General features: G+C 35.6%; 1 protein-coding gene across 5 annotated transcripts in view; it reads left to right on the forward strand.

Moving 5' to 3' along the window:
* BCKDHB (branched chain keto acid dehydrogenase E1 subunit beta) overlaps positions 1-20643 on the forward strand; it is a 210614-nt gene that overhangs the window by 147099 nt on the left and 42872 nt on the right. For all 5 annotated transcript variants that reach the window (XM_064597797.1, XM_064597802.1, XM_064597799.1 and 2 more), the window contains one exon: positions 3876-3962. In XM_064597797.1, coding sequence (XP_064453867.1) covers positions 3876-3962 — 87 coding nt within the window. The remainder of the gene's footprint in view (positions 1-3875; positions 3963-20643) is intronic.

A 20643-nucleotide genomic window follows, 5' to 3' on the forward strand; every position in this document is an offset into this window, starting at 1 on the left:
TCCATCTGCCCGAGGCCAGGATCCTGGAGCAGGTCTTAGTGGCAAGAAGTTTAAGAAGCAGATACTGGAAAATCCAGCCTTACGTGATCTTTCCTGGCTCTGATAGGTTCAGCTTTTCGTACTGAAAAGTTGTTTAAACCCTCTTAAATTTTTTTTTTTCTTTAGCTATTTTAAAAAGGTTAATGGCTATCCCTGTTAAAAGGCACCATGTTAATTTTTACTAAATACCTCAAAATGCTAAATTTGGCTAGCAGTATAACCTGGCAGTTGTGTATCATTGTGCTTAAATGTGTGAAAATGAAATGCCTGTTAAAGTTGACCATAAACATGTAATTTAATCAGAATATCTAATTGAATCACAAAGAATAGAGTAAAACTGTCTCTAATTTTCTAGATTTGTGATGATCTCATTATCATAATATTAACAAAGTGTTAATAGTTTCCAAAGGAGTATAGAAAAGAAACGATCTTCAGAAATTCTAGTAAGTTAAAATCATGAATGATAAAAAAAGCACATTCCAGGTTGAATTTAATTATATCTTACAAAATTATTGAACTGTATTTATAGACTCAGTCATTAATAATATATGCTAATTCTTTGGTGATATGACTTGGAAAATATCACAGTTACTTCTTAATTTTGGCATTTTTCAGAATTTTGTTGTAATTTTATTTTACACATTTTAATACTTTTCAGATATCAAGCGTTGACTTTAAGAAGCAAAAATGAAACTTAGGTGCTTTCCAAATTAAATTAAGTAATCAATCTGAAATGCTCAGCTCACAGCCTAGCATATAGCAACGTATGGGACAACCAGTTGTTGATGATGGTCATTATTTCTGACTCCCCTCTTCTTGCCACACTGTCTCTCACTAGTTTGTATACCATAATAATTTCCAGGAACTCACAGTGTTATTACTTTTCATTGTGTTTAACCTTTAGCTCTTGATGTTTTAGAAATTTCTGGAATTTCTTCTGTAACTGTCAGCATAACTCCTGATCCGAGAACACACAGGTACATAACACACATACGGAGGTGTTGAAGAGCTTCATGTTCTCTGATGCTAATAGCTCATTGACCATGTTGTGTAGAATCCAACAGTTTAAGGGCCAAGAGGTGAGCTGGTCATCATCCTGCCGTGGAGCACAGTCTACAGAGACTGGCAGGAGAAGGCTGACTCCCTGTGTTCTTAGTGTGCCTATTTGCTGCTGGAGCTTGGGACCTTAGGGTTCTCTTGTCCTGGAAGCTACTCCTAAAATACCATTAAAAAAAATTGTTAGGTTTTTTTGAGGAGATCATGACTACAACAGTGTGTACTTGTTACTTTCAGCATTAATTCAAGGCTTTACTTTTACTTAATAATGACTTATTGGGAATACTTCCAATAATATAAAAATGCATTTTACATAGTCTTTTCCCAAGAATTCCTTCACTGTCACTCCTTAGGAGAAACAAGTTTTGGTAGTTTGGAATGAATCCCTCCAGACTATTTACACATGTTGGCTCAGGACGTACAGCTATGTATATTGGTGTCCCCACTGCTGTGGTGTTTGTTTGTTTGCTTGTTTGTTTTGTAAAAATGAGATTATGTTGTTCTGCAGTTTGCTCATTTTTTTTTTGCTTTTTCCTTATGATTTTTAAAAACTTTTTATTGTTATGTTAATCACCATACATTATATCATTAGTTTTTGATGTAGTGTTCCATGATTCATTGTTTGCGTATAACACCCGGTGCTCCATGCAGAACGTGCCCTCTTTAATACCCATCACCAGGCTAACCCATCCTCCCACCTCCCTCCCCTCTAGAACCCTCAGTTTGTTTTTCAGAGTCCATCGTCTCTCATGGTTCATCTCCCCCTCCAATTTCCTCCCCTTCATTCTTCCCCTCCTGCTATCTTCTTCTTCTTCTTCTTTTTTTTTTCTTAACATATATTGCATTATTTGTTTCAGAGGTACAGATCTGTGAGTCAACAGTCTTGCACAATTCACAGCGCTCACCATAGCACATACCCTCCCCAGTGTCTATCACCCAGCCACCCCATTTGCTCATTTTATCAGTTCATTTACCATAGGCATCTTTCCCTGTCCTCAGTCTTTTTTGTGGCTGCATAATATCCAACTGTATTGCTAGGTCTTGGTTTATCTAGCCTTTCTCCTGCTGAAGGACACTCGGCAGGTCTCCAGATTTCATCATGTTGCATGAACTCCAAGGGTTGGAAGCTTTCGTCCTGGCTACACCTGTGCTTCGTTTCCCCACTATATTCTGCAGGCTATAGGAAGCCAGGCTCTCTGCCCTGGTTGCTTATTGGCCTTCAGGGATCATTCTGAAGGTTGTCATTCGATCTTGGATAGAACTCAGCTCAAATAAAAAATACCAGTTCTGTTGTGTGGAGGTTTAAGGTAACAGTAGCATTTTTTATAGAAGTTTCTCATTTCTACCTCCCAGGGATTTAAGATGCATCCTCTAGCTGGGATGGATTTTAGCTATGTCATCCTTGGGCACTTATACATTGGCAGACTTTTGGGTTTCAGAGCGATAAGGAAGGTTTAGTTGTCAAATCTGTTTTTTTAACTGGTAGTCATTTAGGTCAGGACTTCTTTTAGAGAGTCCTTTGAGAACGCATTTGTTTTTTTTTTTTTCTTTCCGTGATTGTGGACTATTTCTGTCTCTGTATATTTCTAACCAGGTGCATTAAAATTTAATTTGTGACTTTCATAAATGGCATAATTAATCACAGTCCTAAAATCCAAATACCAGTATACGAAGGTTAGAATTTCACTAGGGGCAGGGATGGTATTCATTAAGGTGTTCATAAAATTTTATGTTTTTAAGTCACTATGTACTCAGTAGACACAATAACTTATTTTTATCATGGCTACTGGCCATATCTTGGAGTTTAACATCTGCTCCTTTTAAGGTTTTAAACTCTAATTGCTTAGAATGAAGGCAGTCTTTTAATTTATATACATATATTTGCTTGGAAGATCTTCTATTCACAAGATATTAATGTATAATTTAAGAAAGGTGGTATCACGTTATTAGACACGTAGAAGAGACATTACCCCTGCTCTTTGGCCACATGTTAATTGTTCAATATATTTGAAGCAGTAACTTGCTATTGGTTTTAATATTTTTTACCTTCCAACACAGCTGTCATCTGCTATGATATCATAAGCTATTCTTTTTGATTTACTATGGGACAGAGTATATGATACTGGGTGAACAACCACACTGAGCCAGTATTGAGAGTACATCTTTTTGTTTGTGACATTTTCTAGGTTAAAATGGAGTTGTAGTGGTTAACCAAATTTTAAGGCACGTGAACAAAGACGGCTGGAACCCTTGTACTTTTGCAGTGATTTCTTCCTGCTAGGTTTCCTTGAATATTGAGTAGCTTGAGCTTTTCCTGCGTTACAGCTTTTCCATGCTATTTGCATGTGTTCCTTCTCCACAAAACCCCATTTCCCAAGGCTGTTTGTTTATGTGCAAATACACCCGAAAATGAACCCAACAAAGCACTTTCAGTCTTAAGGTAATATGAAGAAAAAATGATTTTGAGATAAAAACATGAAAGACTGATTTAGTTTGTAACACAGAAGGGTTTTATAATGGAATGCCTTTTAATGACAGAATTACAGATCTCATTTTTCTTTTGTAGGACTATAAACTACACCGAAAATTTTTGTAACAGTGCAAATATCAAATAACTGCAGTGAGAGAAAGTTACAACTTATTTGACCTAAAACTGTATTACTAATTTTTAATCATTTATTGGATTGAAATACGTTGTTTTTATTCCTTAATCAAGACTGCCATCATATACTTGAAAACATGTATTCTCTTCAACATCAGATTTTCCTTTTCTCTTTCAGTCTGTGATCAAAACAGGGCGACTGCTAATCAGTCACGAGGCTCCCTTGACAGGCGGCTTTGCGTCGGAGATCAGCTCTACAGTTCAGGTAGGGTAACTTTTTGGCACCGGTTTTAACATTTGTGCAGTTGCACTTGTCTATTCCAAGAAAAAAATTCCTTATCACAATATATAAAAGTATGCACTTTTTGGAAATGCGCGTTTTCCATTCGACTCCACCATCCTTTAGTTAATGGTCTAATTACATCTTCTAGAAAAGAAATCTTGAAGTAATAAAAGCTGAAAATTCCTTTATAGGAAGAAGAAAGTTTGAAATGAGTTTACAAAACTGATGTTAGTTATGTTTGATAGTAGAACAAGAAATGAAAACTTTTAAATCTGAATGTGCTATTTCTCTTTTGCTAAAACTTAAACTTATTATGCAATATGTTGATCTTAGATTTTCACAGCCTTCACCTTAACAAAAAAATGCATCTGTCAAAAGTCAATATTATAAATTCACTAAATAATTTCAAAATCAATAAGTGATTTTATTAGTTTAATTAATAATCAAATTGTGTTATGCTCTTAGCCATGCTTTAGAAATGGTTTAAAACCTTCTTTTTAAAAACTAGAAACTGCTGCAAATTAGGGAAAAAAATTCCACATACTGCCTTATGGAGGATTTTTGTTTAAAACTTTTGTTTGCGGGCGCCTGGGTGGCTTAGATGGTTAAGCGTCTGCCTTCGGCTCAGGTCATGATCCCAGGGTCCTGGGATCGAGTCCCACATCGGGCTCCCTGCTCCTTGGGAGCCTGCTTCTCTCTCTCTGTCTCTCTCATGAATAAATAAATAAAATCTTTAAAAAAAAAATAAAAAATAAAACTTTTGTTTGCATTTATATCACAGATAGGAATAAGATGATCTAAATGAGTTTCATTTTTCCTAATTTTTTAAAATTAAAAATTCAATAGCTATTTTAAATGTGAAGTATATGCATTTTAAATCAAGAATATCTTAATTTAATGTTTGCAAGTTTGCAAACATTTTACTTCTCTTTACTGGTGTTAAGATGATTCTATTGTTAAGATACATGTTAAGTTGATAATTCCTTCAAGAGTATATTGTTTAAAAATTTGACATAAGATTATGAGTAATGATAAGTTTTTATAAGTTAAACTTTTAACCAGTAAAAAATGATTTTTAACCAGTGCCAAAATAGGCATTTAATTTCTATATTAAATTATCTTTAAGTGCAAATTGACAGCATTGTAAATATTTTTAAATTAGATGAAGCAGATTTAAACATAAATGTTTTTAAAACTAGATCAATATAATCCATAATTTATAGTAAAAAACTATGCTGTTATTTTTATACATTATTTATATTGTCACTAACAAAACTTAAGAAAAGCAAATATCTGAGTTTTACAGATTTGTTTTTTTATTTATTATATAAATTAAAATGTGAAGCATACTACTTATTATATAACATGAATGCCTGGTATTTATTGTACATTTTATTCATTGAGTAGCATAATGTACTAACTTTGTAAAACAAAAAAAAAGTGGGGGTCATGAGAACAAATAACTAACACCAAGATACTCTTTCAAGTCAGATGCGAAACTGGAAAAAGAAACTGGAATTTTCTGACTCCTAGTTAATACGTAGTCCACTAAATCATTTGAAATGATAGTGACTTGGTAAGAGAACTTTGATCTGATAGCCTTATTCATTCTGCTCACTGAATGCCATTTTGTTATCTCGAAAATTTCATTTGCATTTAAATGTAAAAAGAAAACAAGTAGAGCATAGAATTAGAAATTATAACTCCTCCTCCTGTGAAGTCCGTTTTCTCTAAGTGTGCTTAAGCTGGATCTCCATAAATTATTAGTAAGCTGCAGTAGAGTGTAACATGTTTTTCAGACTTGAAAAGAATTAGAAAGATCATCTAATTTAATGTCTATCAGTCTTCAATAGTATGTGGACTTGTGTTAGCAGAAAAATATCAGGCTTCAAGAATACATTTGTGAATTTCAGTTTGAGGAACACCCTATTACGAGTTAAGCACAGTCATTACAAAAAGCTCACACGAACAAGATCATAACCACTGTGTTAAAATCAGATCCTGAAATTATGTGATAATGATTGGTGGTAACAGTTGTGAACAAGATTATCTGAAATATAATTATATTTGTAGCATAACACGAAGACACCTTGTAACCCTCTCGGACTCCCAAGAATATGCCCATAGGTGTCTGCAGGCTACAGCCTGAGAAATCGTGACCTAATCTGACCCCATTCCTTTTACACACTAGTGGTTGTTGTCCAGAGTGTGTTTGACTCACCCAGTTTAAAAGGACAGTGGAAGATCTGGAGCTAGGACAGGAGTCTTGAGTAAATGTTGAGTTTGTGCATATGCATTCTTTATTCAAAGTTCCCCTGAGCCCCAAGAGGAAGATAGAAGTTTTAAATTTATTATAAAAAGTTCTGTGTTCCATGTTAAAAATCACTCAACCAACTAACTATAAAATGAATTAAGGCAATAATGTAGAGGGATCAGCATTTGATGTTTTGGGGGATTAGTATTTGGATTTATTAGTATGAGGATGAATTTGAAAATACAGGTGTTTCTGCTTAAGTAAAGTATGGAAAATGGATTTTAATGAAATCAACACAGTATCCCCAAATGTTTGCCTATTGTGACTTTTATGTATTGATAAGAGAGGGGGAAAAAAAGACACCTTGAGAGATTTTTTTTTCCCCTTTTTCGGTAATAATGTTTGCACATAACTCAGAGTAATCTGAAGAATAAGATCTGCTTTTCAGTAATTATTTCATGCACATATTCAACTAACGACAGTGTCCTATATTAAGCATCTTTTTTATGGAAAGCCTCGTTCCCTGTTATAAGTGAAACCTCTATCACGTTACCAGCGCCTTGGATTGTTTAAACTGAAATTACTTAAGTGTGAGGTACAGTTGCTTTGACCACTTGGAATGATTCATATTTCTATATTTCTTTTTGTTGTATAAGCTACAATGTAAGATTAAAAAAAAAGATAAAACAGGGTTAAGATATTGAAAGCCAGTTTTCTGGGACAGCAGGGAAAAGGTACACAGAGAACTTATATTGTCTTGGAAAACAAGTTTGAAATTATGGATGAGAATGATCTATAAATTTTGAGCATTATTGATTAAAATACTGGATTATTCTCATTATTGTATCAATGGATGAAAATTTTATGTAAAAATTGAGCACACACCCAAAAATCTGCTCCACAAGCACTATTTTCTGGTAGATCTCTGGTAGTTCTTCAAAAGGTCATGGTTAATCTTACAAAAAATTGCTTTTAATATCACAATATTTTAAGAGAATAACGATTTACAGTAAAACTAGTGTTTTTAAATACATTCAAATCTGAGAGCACCATATTCAGTTTCCCTTAAGTTTTAAATTATTACCCCTATTAAACATAAAAAGTATTGAAGACAAGAAGGCACTATAGGGAGTGTTCTTTCAAGTTTATAGTTGGTATTTTTAGATAGAAAAATTATATCATGCTATATAAGATTGAATATCAGTAGAACATTTTTCTGCTAGGTATAGGAAGTATTGCTGGCATTACTATTAAGCTTTTTTTTTATTTGTACAGATAAAATATGAAAAGAATGAATATGAAATGTATTCATGCTTTATTTACATAACTTTTCAATTTATGGCAGATGGCTCCTCCATCATACAAGGAATTCATTGTCCACATCTTGTTTGTTCTTGCCCGTTGTCCCTTTTCCTAAAGCCATTTATTTTATTAAAAAAATACTCATTGTTAACAGTCTTAGTTCGAAGTCATGTTAAACTCACAGAAGTGATTAAACATAACATTTTTAAAACGGATTTGTCAATAGCTTCTTCATGAAATTTATATGAATGCTTACAGAAATCAAAACCAATGCATCGAATCTAAGAACTGCTTTGCATTCTTATTGGATTGAATTTGGAAGTTAACTGGGAGGCAGAACAAAAAGAGGTCTGGTATATTTGGCCCCCCACCCCGGAGAAGATTTCTTGGTCGGTCATCCAAAGCTTCACTGTCTCTTCCCATCTAATTTTACATTCCCATCTGTTCTCACTTTGGGGGTGAGGGAACTTTTTCCTTCTTTCATTTGACACACACTGAAAGTTGGAGATATGCTGCTTTTAGGGACTTATGCCTTCCATCATGCAGCCTGATTTGTAGAAAAGTGCAAAGATGACAGAGTTTAGGTAATTCATTGACCTCGTTGTGTAGTTTGAGCAAAGATTTCGTTGCTTCAGAAAATTATATAAATTAATTATGTGTGATGTTTGTATTCCTCAGCTTTATGTAACCACAGGTTTTTTAAAAAAATCATTACTGTGCCAAAAGAAATGTGTAAACCTCATCCATTTTAATATTCCTCTAATTAATTTATATTATATGCTCTAGATTGCAATGTTCAAAATAGGCATTATTTATTTAAATATTAAGGCCAAATAATGTGTGGTATTTAATAGCTTTAAACAGTATAATTTCTTTAAGCCTTGGAGAAACCAACCTTTATTATTAATTTCAAGCACATTCCCATAATGATGAAATAAATCTTGACTCTGATAGGCTTGTGATTAAAAAAAATGTTTTTTTTTTATCCTCTGGATTCAATGCTCAATAAGAGCGCCAAATTTTAGGGATTGGGGTTGGCTTAAAGGTTTGATTTTTTTTTTTTTTTTAACACATGGAAGCAATAAGTCTGCAATAAAGAGTCCAGTTGGAGAGGATGGTAAGTTTCCATACCATTGTTCCATCCTTTCTGTGCGGTCTCTTTTCCTAGAATAAGAACTCAGAAATTGTGTGAACTGACATATATTTTTAAGGTAATCATATTCTAATACTTTGAGAGGATTTTTATAGGGTTTACACAAATCACTGTGTAAACGGAAACTTTCATAATTTTCAAGTAAAGGAATTTTTCTTTTCTTACCATTTCTTGTTAGAAAGGATTCTACAGAAGGATTTTTAAAAATAAACTTCCTATTCCTACCAAATTTACCAACACTCTGCTTAAAAACATCAGTCTGAAGGAGAGGGAGAAGCTCCTACACGGTCTTGAGATTTTTATCATTGTGGACAATGTTTAATTAAAATTATGATGTTGTAAAGTAAGAGTCATCAGAGAAGGCTATCAGAGTAGTAATTTGATGAATAGTTTACTGCAGTTTCAGTGTTCAGATAGAGGATGGCCCCTTTTTAAATGGAATTTTGCCTGGAAGCTTGTTAAGTGTTCACCCAGAAGTTTCTATGGCCATAGATAGAAGACTAAGTCCTTCCAGGGATGCATCACGGTTGGGGCTGCTACACCACTGTTTGTAGTTTGTACTTACGTCCAGGTTACACTCTGGAGGTCCTCCTCCTTGCCCTGATCATGCCAGTGGCTCTTTTTCCTTTGCTCAGTCATGTAAATGGGGCCAAGGTGCCACCTTCAGCCCTCTGTCTCCCCCATTCTCTCTCGGGCAGTCCCAACCATTTGTGTGGCTGTTCTTAAAACTTTCAAATTTGAACCCTTCAGGACTTAACTCTGCCTACGGAGCATTAGACTCAAAATTTCAACTTCATGCTAGTTTTGGTAGTGATAAGAAATTTGTATGAGAAAATGGTTTATGTGAAAGGATTTTTCACATGAGACAGTGAGAAAAGGTGGACATTAGCACATGGATAACCGCCAGCTTCTGGAAATCGGCTTGTCTCAAAATGAACTCTATTTTTCCTCAACTCTTTTTGACCTTTTTTTTTTTTTAATTTTTAAAAAATTTTTAAAGACTTTATTTGTCAGAGAGAGAGAGAGAGTGCACAAGCAGGGGGAGCGGCAGGCAGAGGGAGAAGCAGGCTCCCCACTGAGCAAGGAACCCGATGTGGGACTTGATCTCATGACCCTGGGATCAATGACCTGGGCTGAAGGCAGATGCTTAACCGAATGAGCTACCTAGACATCCCTTTCTGGACCTTTTAAATTGTCTCCTTACTTATCTCCTCCCCTCAGCTTCTCATATCTTATCAAATTACTATTCACTGTTTCCTTAATACATCAAATTTTGCCCATCCTCTGTTTGAAGACCTCCAATAGGTCTTCTTGGGCTATAGAAATAAGATCTTTATGTTGGCATTAAAGATGTTCATCTGCCCAAACCAATGTTCCCAGTATTATTTCTCACATCTTTTTTGACTCCAATGTGCTGTCCTATCAGTCATTTTTTGAATGATAATTAATTCCTGCAACCAAACTTTACTGAGTGCTCTGGGCACAGCCTCAATTTGAGCATTTCATTCACGAAGTGGAGCTCTTATTTTAGTGACACAAGTTTAGTAGCAAAAATAGATGCTGAACAGATAGTTATACAATAGTACATGCTTGGATAGGGAAATATTCTGAGGACTGTGGGATTATAAAAAAAACTTGATCACCTAACCCATAGGTCAGCTGAGTTAACTCTTGGAGGATGTGTATGACCCTGAGGTGAATGAAGGTGGGTTGTGATTCTAGGGAGAAGGAGTAAGAAGGCAGGAAAAAGAATTGATTATCTAGTGATTTCAGTGTTTGGTTATGGTTGAAGAGTAGTAGATGAGGCTGTAGCACCAGGTAAGAATCAATAAGTTGGTAGGGTTTAGACCGTAAAGAATCTTATATGTAATACTAAGGAATTTGTTGTGTGGAGGAAAAAGATATGACAGAGCAGAGCCATCTCACATCGATAATAAATATCAGTTCTCCCATAATGTGTTTAAAATACCCCTCATAAATTTCCCAGCAAATAGGAAGTACAGCTCTTCCTCAACTTTCGGTGTTAGGTCCCAATAAATCCATCATAAGGTGAGAATATTGTAACTCAAAACTGCATTTAATACACCTAATCTACCAAACATCATAGCGTAGCCTAGCCTACCTTAAATGTGCTCAGAACACTTACATTAGCCTGCAGTTAGGCAAAATCATCTAACACAAAGTCTATTTTGTAATAAAGTGCTGAATATCTCATGTAATTTATTGAGTACTGTGCCAAAAGTGCAAAACAGAATGGTCGTCTGTGTATGGGTTGTTCACCCTTATGATTCCTGGCTGACCGTGAGCTGAGGCTCACAGCCCTGCCCGGCATCGTGAGAGAGTATTGTACCTCTAGCCTGGAAAAAGATCACAGTTCAGAACTCAAAGTTAAGTTTCTACTGAATGCGTATCGTTTTCACACCATCATAAAGTCAAAAAAATTGCAAATTGAACCATGGTAAATCAGGAACCATCTGTAGTAGGAAAACGGTAGTCACAATTATTTTCATTATTTAAGGCAAAAGGGTATAATTAAAAGGACTTTAAGCAGGAAATTAATTTAGAAGGATTTGCAATTTAGGAAAAAACTCTTTGGCATTTGTGTTGAGGATGCATCATGAGGGGTGAGGCAGGAAGTTAGATTAACAAAGAAACCATCTGAATAATTTAAATGAGAGATTTGAGGGTCTCCTAAGTCAAGGACATGAGAGTGGTGGTGTAGAGAAAGGTGAATTTTAAAGGTGGGAGAATTTGAAAGATGGACTTGCTTACTGATGAGACAGGAGTCGTGCAGGAACTGGGGGCGGATGACAGAGAGACACGCAGGAGTTAAGAATAAGGCTTAGCTTGGTTTCCAGGATGGGTGATTTTAGAATGGAGTTGCCATTTCACTGAGCTGGAGAATATTATTGGAAAACAGGTTTAATCACATCTTTTATGGAAGATGATGAATTCATTTTAGACTTGTAGAATTTGAGATGAGAATGAAAATGTGTGTCTGCAGCTCAGAAGAGAATCTAAGGTGTAGGAAAAGATTAAGGATTCATCATCTTATGGGGATGGCTGAGGTCAGGGGTATGGGTATGATCACATAAGAATAGGCTAGTCTTAAGAGGGAAGTTTCTAAAGAAGAAGACCCCAGGGACATCAATATTTAAGAGAAAGAGAGGAAGCAGAGCTATGAAGGAGTGTGAGATGGAGTGGCCAGAGAGAAAGAAGTGAGTAGGAGAAAGCCATTACCGAAGACAAGTAGGGAGAGTTTCAACATAGAGTATGTGGCCTACATTATTAAATTCTTCTAGAGTTTAATTCAGCTAGAGACTGATGGTTTTTAGCTGGAAGACACTGGTGACTGGAAGACATTGGTGACTTTGATGAATGTAGGGTTGTAGCCAGGATGGAGGCCATATTATATTTGGGCTGGTGAGTGAATGAGTGAAGACTTAAAACAAGGAAACATGACTTCCAGAAACATGGCTTTTTAAGAAAGGGAGAGGCATACAGTAGAAATCAGTCTGTAAATGCTGTTCACTCAACATGGAATGTCATTTTCTCCTTTTGAATCTCTCTCCCTCACTCCCTCTTTATCCTTGTCATCTCCCATAGCCCTCCAACCCACCAAATGTTGAGTTTTAAAAATCTCTCAAACCTGCCCTTTGCTTTACATTTTTCAAATAAACTCTAAAAGAACTTAACAAGAAAGAAAGCCACACAATCTAAAAGAAAAATGTAGAAAATAAGTGATATTAAGATAGGTAAGAAAATTTTTTAAAAAGATTTATTTATTTGGGGGTGGTGAGGGGCAGAGGGAGAGGGAAGGATCTCAAGAAGACTCTGCACTGAGTGTGGGCCTGAATGGGGGCTCGATCTCATGACCCTGGGATCATGACCTGAGCCAAAATCACAAGTTGGTTGCTTAACCTACTGAGCTACCCAGGTGCCCCAAGATGGGTAACAGATTTTTGAGCAGAAATGTAAAGAGCAACAGGATCCGTATTGTCATAGATTACTATATTTGCATAAAGTGAAAATATTTGTGTGACAAAAGCAAGCACAATTAAAAAGAGAGTGGCAACTGGGTCAGTGTTGAGGCACATGACAAAAGATAATATTGTATTAAACATTCTTAAATATTAATAAGGAAACTAATAGCACCTTTATTTAAAAGGTCAGAGACAGATTATTTTTTTACAACTATTAGTGGCCAGTAAACATGAAAATATATGCCACTTATGGCTGAAAATGTAAATTTCAAAAATGCGATACCTATCATTTATTCCTCCTAAGAGCGGTACTGCTTAAAAGTAAATTGTAGGGGCTCCTGGGGGCTTAGTTGGTTAAGTGTCTGCCTTCGGCTCAGGTCATGATCCCAGGGTCCTGGGATAGAGCCCCACATCAGTCTCCCTGCTCAGTGGGAAGCCTGCTTCTCCCTCTCCCCCTCCCCCTGTTTGTGTTCCCTCTCTCGCTGTGTCTTTGTCAAATAAATAAATAAAATCTTAAAAAAAAAAAAGTAAATTGTATTTAGTGTTGAAATGGTGCAGGGTGGGTGTACAAATAGATCGATCTTTCTAGGAAATCGTTTGGGAATGAGTATTAAGACTCATCAAAGTGTGCATTTCCTCTGACTAAGGAATTCTAGAAATCCTCACTTTGGAGTTCCACACAAAAATGTGGAAGGGCATTTTTCTCAGTGCCAGTCATTTGATAGGAAAATATTGGAAATAACATCAATGACAATGGGAATATAGTTGAATAAGTTATGGTTTATCCATATGATGAATGTTACAGATTTATGAAAATCATTAAAAGAATAGTTGACAGCATGGTAATATTTGTATGGATATAATATTAAATGAAACACTCACTATGCAAGCCTACAGGTGTTTTACTTGCCCAAGTTTGTGGAAAGAAAAAAAAATATGTATACCTAGATATAGGGGGAAAAACTTACAAAATATGACTTTTTTGGGTCTGTATTTTCTTCCTAATAATTTCTTCATTTTCTATGTACAGAAGCATTTATAATAATTAAAAGCTTTTTTGTAGTTAGATGTGTCTCATACATGTCATGGTGAATCTTCCAGTTCTTGCTAAACTGTTTTAAATAAGAAAACCCATTTTGCTCATAAATTTGATTTTAAAAATATCATAGTACTTTACTTTGACATGGTTCCTTAATCATGTGTATTTGAGTTTGGGGAATTGCTGTTCTTAGTGATAGTGGCTACCTACTCAGATTTGTGATATGATATGGATTTAAACCAGTAAACCCTACTACATGAATTCCATTATTCTGCAGATTAGTTTCATCCCTCACACGCATGGTCTATTTGATTTATTGCTCTCATTATAAAAGTGAAAGCAGCATTACATTGGGTTATTCAGATTATTTAACCTTCCCGTGTTAATTGGTCAGGATACTGAGACCCATATTGGATCCCCTGCTTATTTTCTCTCCCTCTTTTTAGTATTGGCTTTTCGAAAGATTGCTGTCATTCTTTTTGAAATCTTTTTGGAGGTAAGCCAGTCAGAAGAAAGATCATCCACATTCCATCTTTCTGGGTAATGATAAAGTGCTCCAGTTTCTCTCACACAATTATTAATATTTTCTCTGTCAGAAGTGGTCCCCTTTGAATTCAAAGGCACATTCATTATATGCCTCCCTCCTCTCGCCCTTTCTTTGTAACCTTTGGTCAGCATTTTGTTTTGTCCTTTTGGTGATGTCCCAAAACCACTCCTGTCTATCCCACTTAAGACTGATCTGCCAGTTGGATGGGAAAAATTCACTGCTGGAATGTTTGAAAGGATGTGTACTCAAGTGAAATATTATGTTATAAACATGTAGTCTTTAGTCATTAGTTAGATGTTATTTAAGGAGTATGTGGATTCCCCAATAACATCAGTTTTAAACTAGCACCTTCTCAGAAAGGCTCTCCCAGACGTCCCATCTACAATAGCTGTCCACCCCAGAATTTTCCCCCCATCACATTACTGTCTGTCTTCATAGCCTTTGAACTGCCTGTAGGTGTCTTGTTTATTTGTTCTCTGTCCTTCTTGCCCCAGTAGAAGGCAAGCTTCACGAGCTTAAGGAGCGTGTGTGGCTTGTTCACATCTGTAAGCTCCGTGGCTAGAACCCTGCCTGACACTAAGCAGGCACTCAAATAATTAAATGAATTGTTTGCCCCCAAGCATCGCTACTGTTAGTAATTTCTTTGAAGAAGAATGATATCTTTCTGGTTTGTGTTGTATATAGAAATTGCTAGTCACAAAAATTGCTAGATTGAACCACTGTCCTTGGTATACACCACCCCAGTTTGTTGACCGACCCCCGCGCCCCCCGCCGAAGTTTTGTTTTGTGTTTGTGTTAACTTCCAAAATAAGTGCTGATATCCTGTGTTGTTATCCTTCACATTGCTACTTTGTGTCCTTTTGACAAAGTTATCTCTTATGAATAACCTGTTGATACTTTTTTTCTCCTCCTGATTCTCTAGTGAGGTTAAAGAAGACATTTATTTTTTTTAAAGATTTATTTATTTATTTGGGAGAGAGAGAGAGTGGGGAAAAGGGGCAGAAGTAGAGAGAGAGAGTCTTAAGTAGACTCCGATGTGGGGCTCGATCCCAGGACCCTGAGATCATGACCTGAGCCGAAACCGAGCCGGACGCTTAACTAACCGCACCACCCAGGCGCTTTTATATAGTTATCAGTGAAATTTCCTAGAATGAATAGACTATTTAATGAGTAAAATAGATTCCCTAAAGAAAAGCATCACTTTCTTTTAAAAGTGACAGTGATTTCTATGATTTGGTACCTTTAAATTATATTTTAGCACCTAAAGAGTTGTAGTTTACTCTCAGGGCAATTCTTGAAGGTCTAGTTGTAGCCTCAAAATTGTAAATGATTGAAAATATATCATTTCCTTATTTGGCATGAAATAGTTTCCCTTCGTTTAAAATATGTATATTTTTAATGTATAATCTTAAGATTTTTCAAACTACAATAAAATTATTTAAAATTTTCTAAGTGAGAGACAGCACAGCATCTATCCATGACCTGGCCGACCCTCTTGGATCCCTTGTAACATTGTAGGCAAATATGGAGAAGCATATTAAATTTTTCAAGAAATTTTAGGTGTGTTTTGTCAGCATTGTATTCACAATCAGTAAGGGACTGGGTTGGCCTCTGGGAGACAGAACTAAAATTCTCAGCGAGTTTGTCATGCTTCTTGGTGGGCAGTAAAGTTGCTCTTGTTGAAAGCTCATTTTATTTTGGTAATGTAATGTAATTAAATTTACGGCTCAAATTAGTTTATGGTTTGTTACAAGGGCCATCATCTCTTTTCGTGAATGAGTTCACAGCTCACCAAAACATGCTTGCATTTAAAATAGACATTAAAACAGAGATTAACTACTGCTAATGAATTTTCTTTTCAGTTTGAATCTAAACACTTGTGAAAATTAAGACAAGTTAAAATCAGCACTTACTCAAAAACAAGCAGTTGAAAATGAAAGTTATAAATCATCTAGCTTATAACTGTTTTGGTTTTTTAAATCTATCAATATTAATGAAAGTGTTAAAGATGTTTTAATTTGCAGAAGGTCTGAAAATTTGGATTTGATTGGGAAAATGTTGAATATTTGATTATTTTCTTTCAAGTTATGTCAAAGAAGGCACTTTATTTCTTGATCCACTTGAAGAAACGTACCTTTCTGTTTTGATCCTGTAAAGGACCATATAATGATATTTGCTACATAGGGTAGTTTTATATTGCATATAGTGCCAAGAATTTGTCTTTATCAAAATTATTAGGGGAGAGATATAATTCATGACTGTTCTCTTAAGAGGGTCTGAATATTTATGCTTTAAGAAGTGCCTTGAGATGACTAGTATTTCAAAATCCATTATTTATATCATCTACAATTATAGTTGTATCATTGTTTACAAGTCCTGATTATTTCCTTTCTTTTGGTAGGATTTGTTTACCCTCTTAATAACTACATTTCTGCATTTTTTTTCCCTGCATCAATTTTATATTCCCAGCTTAGACTACAGAGGGTATAAAATATTCCCCATGTGTGTATTTTTTTTTAAGACTTTATTTTTAAGTAATGTTTACACCCAACATGAGACTCAAACTCATGACCCCCAGGTCAACAGTCGCACGCTCCACCGACTAAGCCAGCCAGGTGCCCCCCCACACCCCCGCTGCCCATGCCTGTATTTTGAGTGCTTTCTGCACCAGTCAGACAGAATCTTGGTATTCCCTGAGATGGCTTGTATTTTCAAATTTTCTATCACCATTTTTCTCCTTTAATCTATTCCTTTTAAAATACCAGTGGTTAACTCTATATGAGCAGTTAAAGAAACTGAAACTTAATCTTACCTTTTCAATTCATTATTGAAGAATCCCCTGCCTCTGCATCCTGACAATAAATTTATGCTCTGTTTTCCTAACCATGGACTTTTCTGGGTATCAGTTTCTACCTAAGAGTGTATAGCCGACCAAATTGAATGTATTTTGTGAATAATATTCCAACATCACATGATCCTATATTTTATTAAAACCAGCTTTCTTATGGCAGTTCCAAAAACATAGTTCAGGTACATTAAAATAATGAAGTATTATACAGATATTGATAAAGTACCCTTTTCATTTGATGGAATGTTTTATTATGTACGCAGCTGTCAATTTACCTAATGATTACAGTATCCATTTTAATAAAACCCATGTATTTTATAAAACTAGGACCTTGCCTAACCTACATTTAGAGCCATGGGAGCCACAGTGATGTAGGTGAGGCTAGATGTTCCTATTAGCGAGCATGCCACTGGGATTCCTTTCGTTAGCCCGCCAGAGACCAACAGTACCCTTTTTTTTTCCTCCTCTCTTGCCATCTTGCCTCCCTCCCTTTCTTTTCCCTTTGCCGTTCCTGCTAGCTTCAGCAAACATACAGATCTTTGAGGCAAAACTATAATTCTTCTCTCGCCATGGACACATGGGTGGTTTTTGCTTATGAAAGCCTTCTCCATCCTAGTAGGCAAAAATTAGAAGTGCCCTGTAGTATTGGATGAAGATAGAGGAATGAGGTCAGATGAAGGCAGATATTTTCTTTTACACAGGGTTGATCAAAGGTGATATTTAAAAAAATTTATAGAATTATTAGCATTTGTGACGCATTTTTAAAGGGAATCATCTATCAGTGTGAAGTCTGTGACTGTGTATTTTTTCCTGTTTTTTTTTTTTTTTAATGGTGTAAAGGAATGGGGTGTTATAGATGACACTTCTACCTACGTTGTTAATTTCCTCCAACAATATCATAGCTAACAGTAGTTTTAATGATGCCATTAGGGATAATTTGTTAAAATTGAAACTAGGGGGATTATGGGAATATGTCAACTACCATGTTATGCAATTAAATCTTAAGGATGGGTAACAGTGGCCTAGATAGGAAGGATTCTTGGTAAATCAAATTTAGAGTTCTTAAATGTCCAAGAACCAAAAAAATAAAATAAAATAAACAAAAATGAAAAAACTCATAAACATAAGTACCATCGCTTTGTTCAGTGATTATATTTTTTAAATGTAAAAGAAGAATTTTTTTTTTTAAAGATTTTATTTATTTATTTATTTGAGAGAGAGAGAGAGAGAGAGAGAGAAACAGCATGAGAGGGGATAGGGTCAGAGGGAGAAGCAGGCTCCCTGCCGAGCCGGGAGCCTGATGCGGGACTCGATCCCAGGACTCCAGGATCATGACCTGAGCCGAAGGCAGTCGCTTAACCAACTGAGCCACCCAGGCACCCTAAAAGAAGAATTTAAGATGGGTTGTTTTTGCTAGTGGCTGCCAGTACTTGTTCTCATGTGTAATTTATTTTTAGTTACTGGCACACCACATGGGAATCATTCAATGACTTTGTTGTGTTGGACATTAATCCTTAATAGTTTAAAATGTCAACAAGTTCTAAATGTATTTAAAATAACTTTAAAATTTTCCCTAAAGTGAATGTTTAGCTGTTTGTATTGTGTACAAAATGAAGATGAAAATATAATTATGTGACTTACTATGCCTTTTACTTGTTAGCTGTTTTACCAATCAGGGAATGATAAAGTGACCCTTTCTATTAATGACAGCTTTTAATTTTTACAAGCTTGACTTTTTGAAATAACTGCCGAAGGGAGAAATTATATTGTTCCTCAAATGATAAATTAAGGATCTGGAGATACTCGTTAACCATCTCAGTGACTTTAGTCTTTCAGTAAACTTTATTTTCATTACACTGAATTAAATTATTAAAGGCCTGAAATGATTCTATAAAAATTGATTTAATTGCATGCTGATTTGGGGGGGTGTATGTTTTTGAAAAAAGACCCATTTGGCAAGATCAAGATCTCATAGATAATAGGGATTTAGGAGCAAATATGACATAAAAATGCTTTAAATATGCATTTGAAATAAGGTAAATTGGGGCGCCTGGGTGGCTCAGTCAGTTAAGCAGCTGCCTTCGGCTCAGGTCATGATCCCAGGGTCCTGAGATCGAGCCCCATGCAGGCTCCATGCTCAGTGGGGAGTCGGCTTGTCCCTCTCCCTCTGCCCGCTGCTCCACCTGCTTGTGCACGCATTCTCTCTCTCTCTGTTAAATAAATAAATAAAATCTATAAGAAATAATAAATAAATAAATAAAATAAGGTAAATAAGGACACTACTTCCAAAAGGAAGTGGAATGCTAGCTGTTTCCCTCCTGCAGAGGCACCCCTTCTCCAGAGTGATCTTCGTTTCATACCGTGGTGCAGAACTGTGTGCACCATCAAGTATAGTCTCCCAAAGTTTTGTGTTATACAAGCTGTGCTTCATCTTTTAAAAAAGGTTCTTAAACTTTTAAACTTCATCTTTTTAAAAGATTTTAAAACCTTTCTTTGCATTACCAGTTCTGTGTCAGTGTGTGTGTGTGTGTGTGTGTGTGTGTGTGTAGACACAAATTGTCCTGGGCCTTATGGCTGTAGTTTTCATTGCCTGGCCTTTGTTCATGTATGTAGTGACTAGAGTAACACCCCGTGTTGAGAAGCCTAGAAGTTTAGGAAGCAGGAGTGGCTAAGTGTCCTTTTGTTTAAGGGGACAGAACGTAACTGTGCACATGCATAAATAGCTCTCACATTTTAAAACTCTGGGGAACAAATATGAAGCTGTTTCCAGCAAACAGAGACTCATAAAACCCTCATTGCTGAGGGATTCCTGAATGGCCAATCTGTATATTTTTAGAACTTCTAAATCTTTTTTTTGGAGGGGGGGGGGAGTTTCTTTGATTTCTTTCTCTCTCTTTTTTTTTTAATGATTCTAGTAAGGCATTTTAGATAGTATGGTTGCATTTAATATTTTACTGCATAGTCCAAAATTTAAGCTAAAAATAGCCACCTTTTCATTGATTCCATAGCCCTTTAGGGGTTATACCCAGTACAAAGTTGAATGCCTCTCTTCTTTGAAAAGGTAGGGTTGTCATTTATATCAGGTGGTGAAGTAATTATGAAATTGCACTGGTTAACCACAAAAAAATCAAGGAATGAACAAAGTGCAGTGATAATAGTAAATGTTATAAAATAGTAATCGTTTGTAATCTTAAGTGATAAATAGCTAACAGATCATTTCTCACTTGGTATAGTTGGTCAGTTCACATAGCATCTTGGTTTGCTATAGTAGAAAATTGACTTCGATATATTTAGGGATGACAGATACTATCCCACATGATAGCGCTTTTATTTAATGGAAGTTTTTTTCAGATTTTTCAGAGAAAACCTTAGGATGCTAAAAAACTATGATCAAAGGGGACTTCTGCTTTAAATTATAGTTTTATTTCCTTTTTGAGATATTTATATATAGTCACTCTTGGGTAAAAGCATTTAGAGAAGGTTATTTTTCAAGTGCATTTAGTAAGGTTCAAGAGAATTATTCTAAAATATTAGTAG

The sequence above is a fragment of the Mirounga angustirostris genome, unplaced genomic scaffold (assembly GCF_029215605.1).
Source record: "Mirounga angustirostris isolate CCGP_5_RB_7025 unplaced genomic scaffold, mMirAng1.0.hap1 SCAF_8, whole genome shotgun sequence".
NCBI classification, from domain to species: domain Eukaryota; kingdom Metazoa; phylum Chordata; class Mammalia; order Carnivora; family Phocidae; genus Mirounga; species Mirounga angustirostris.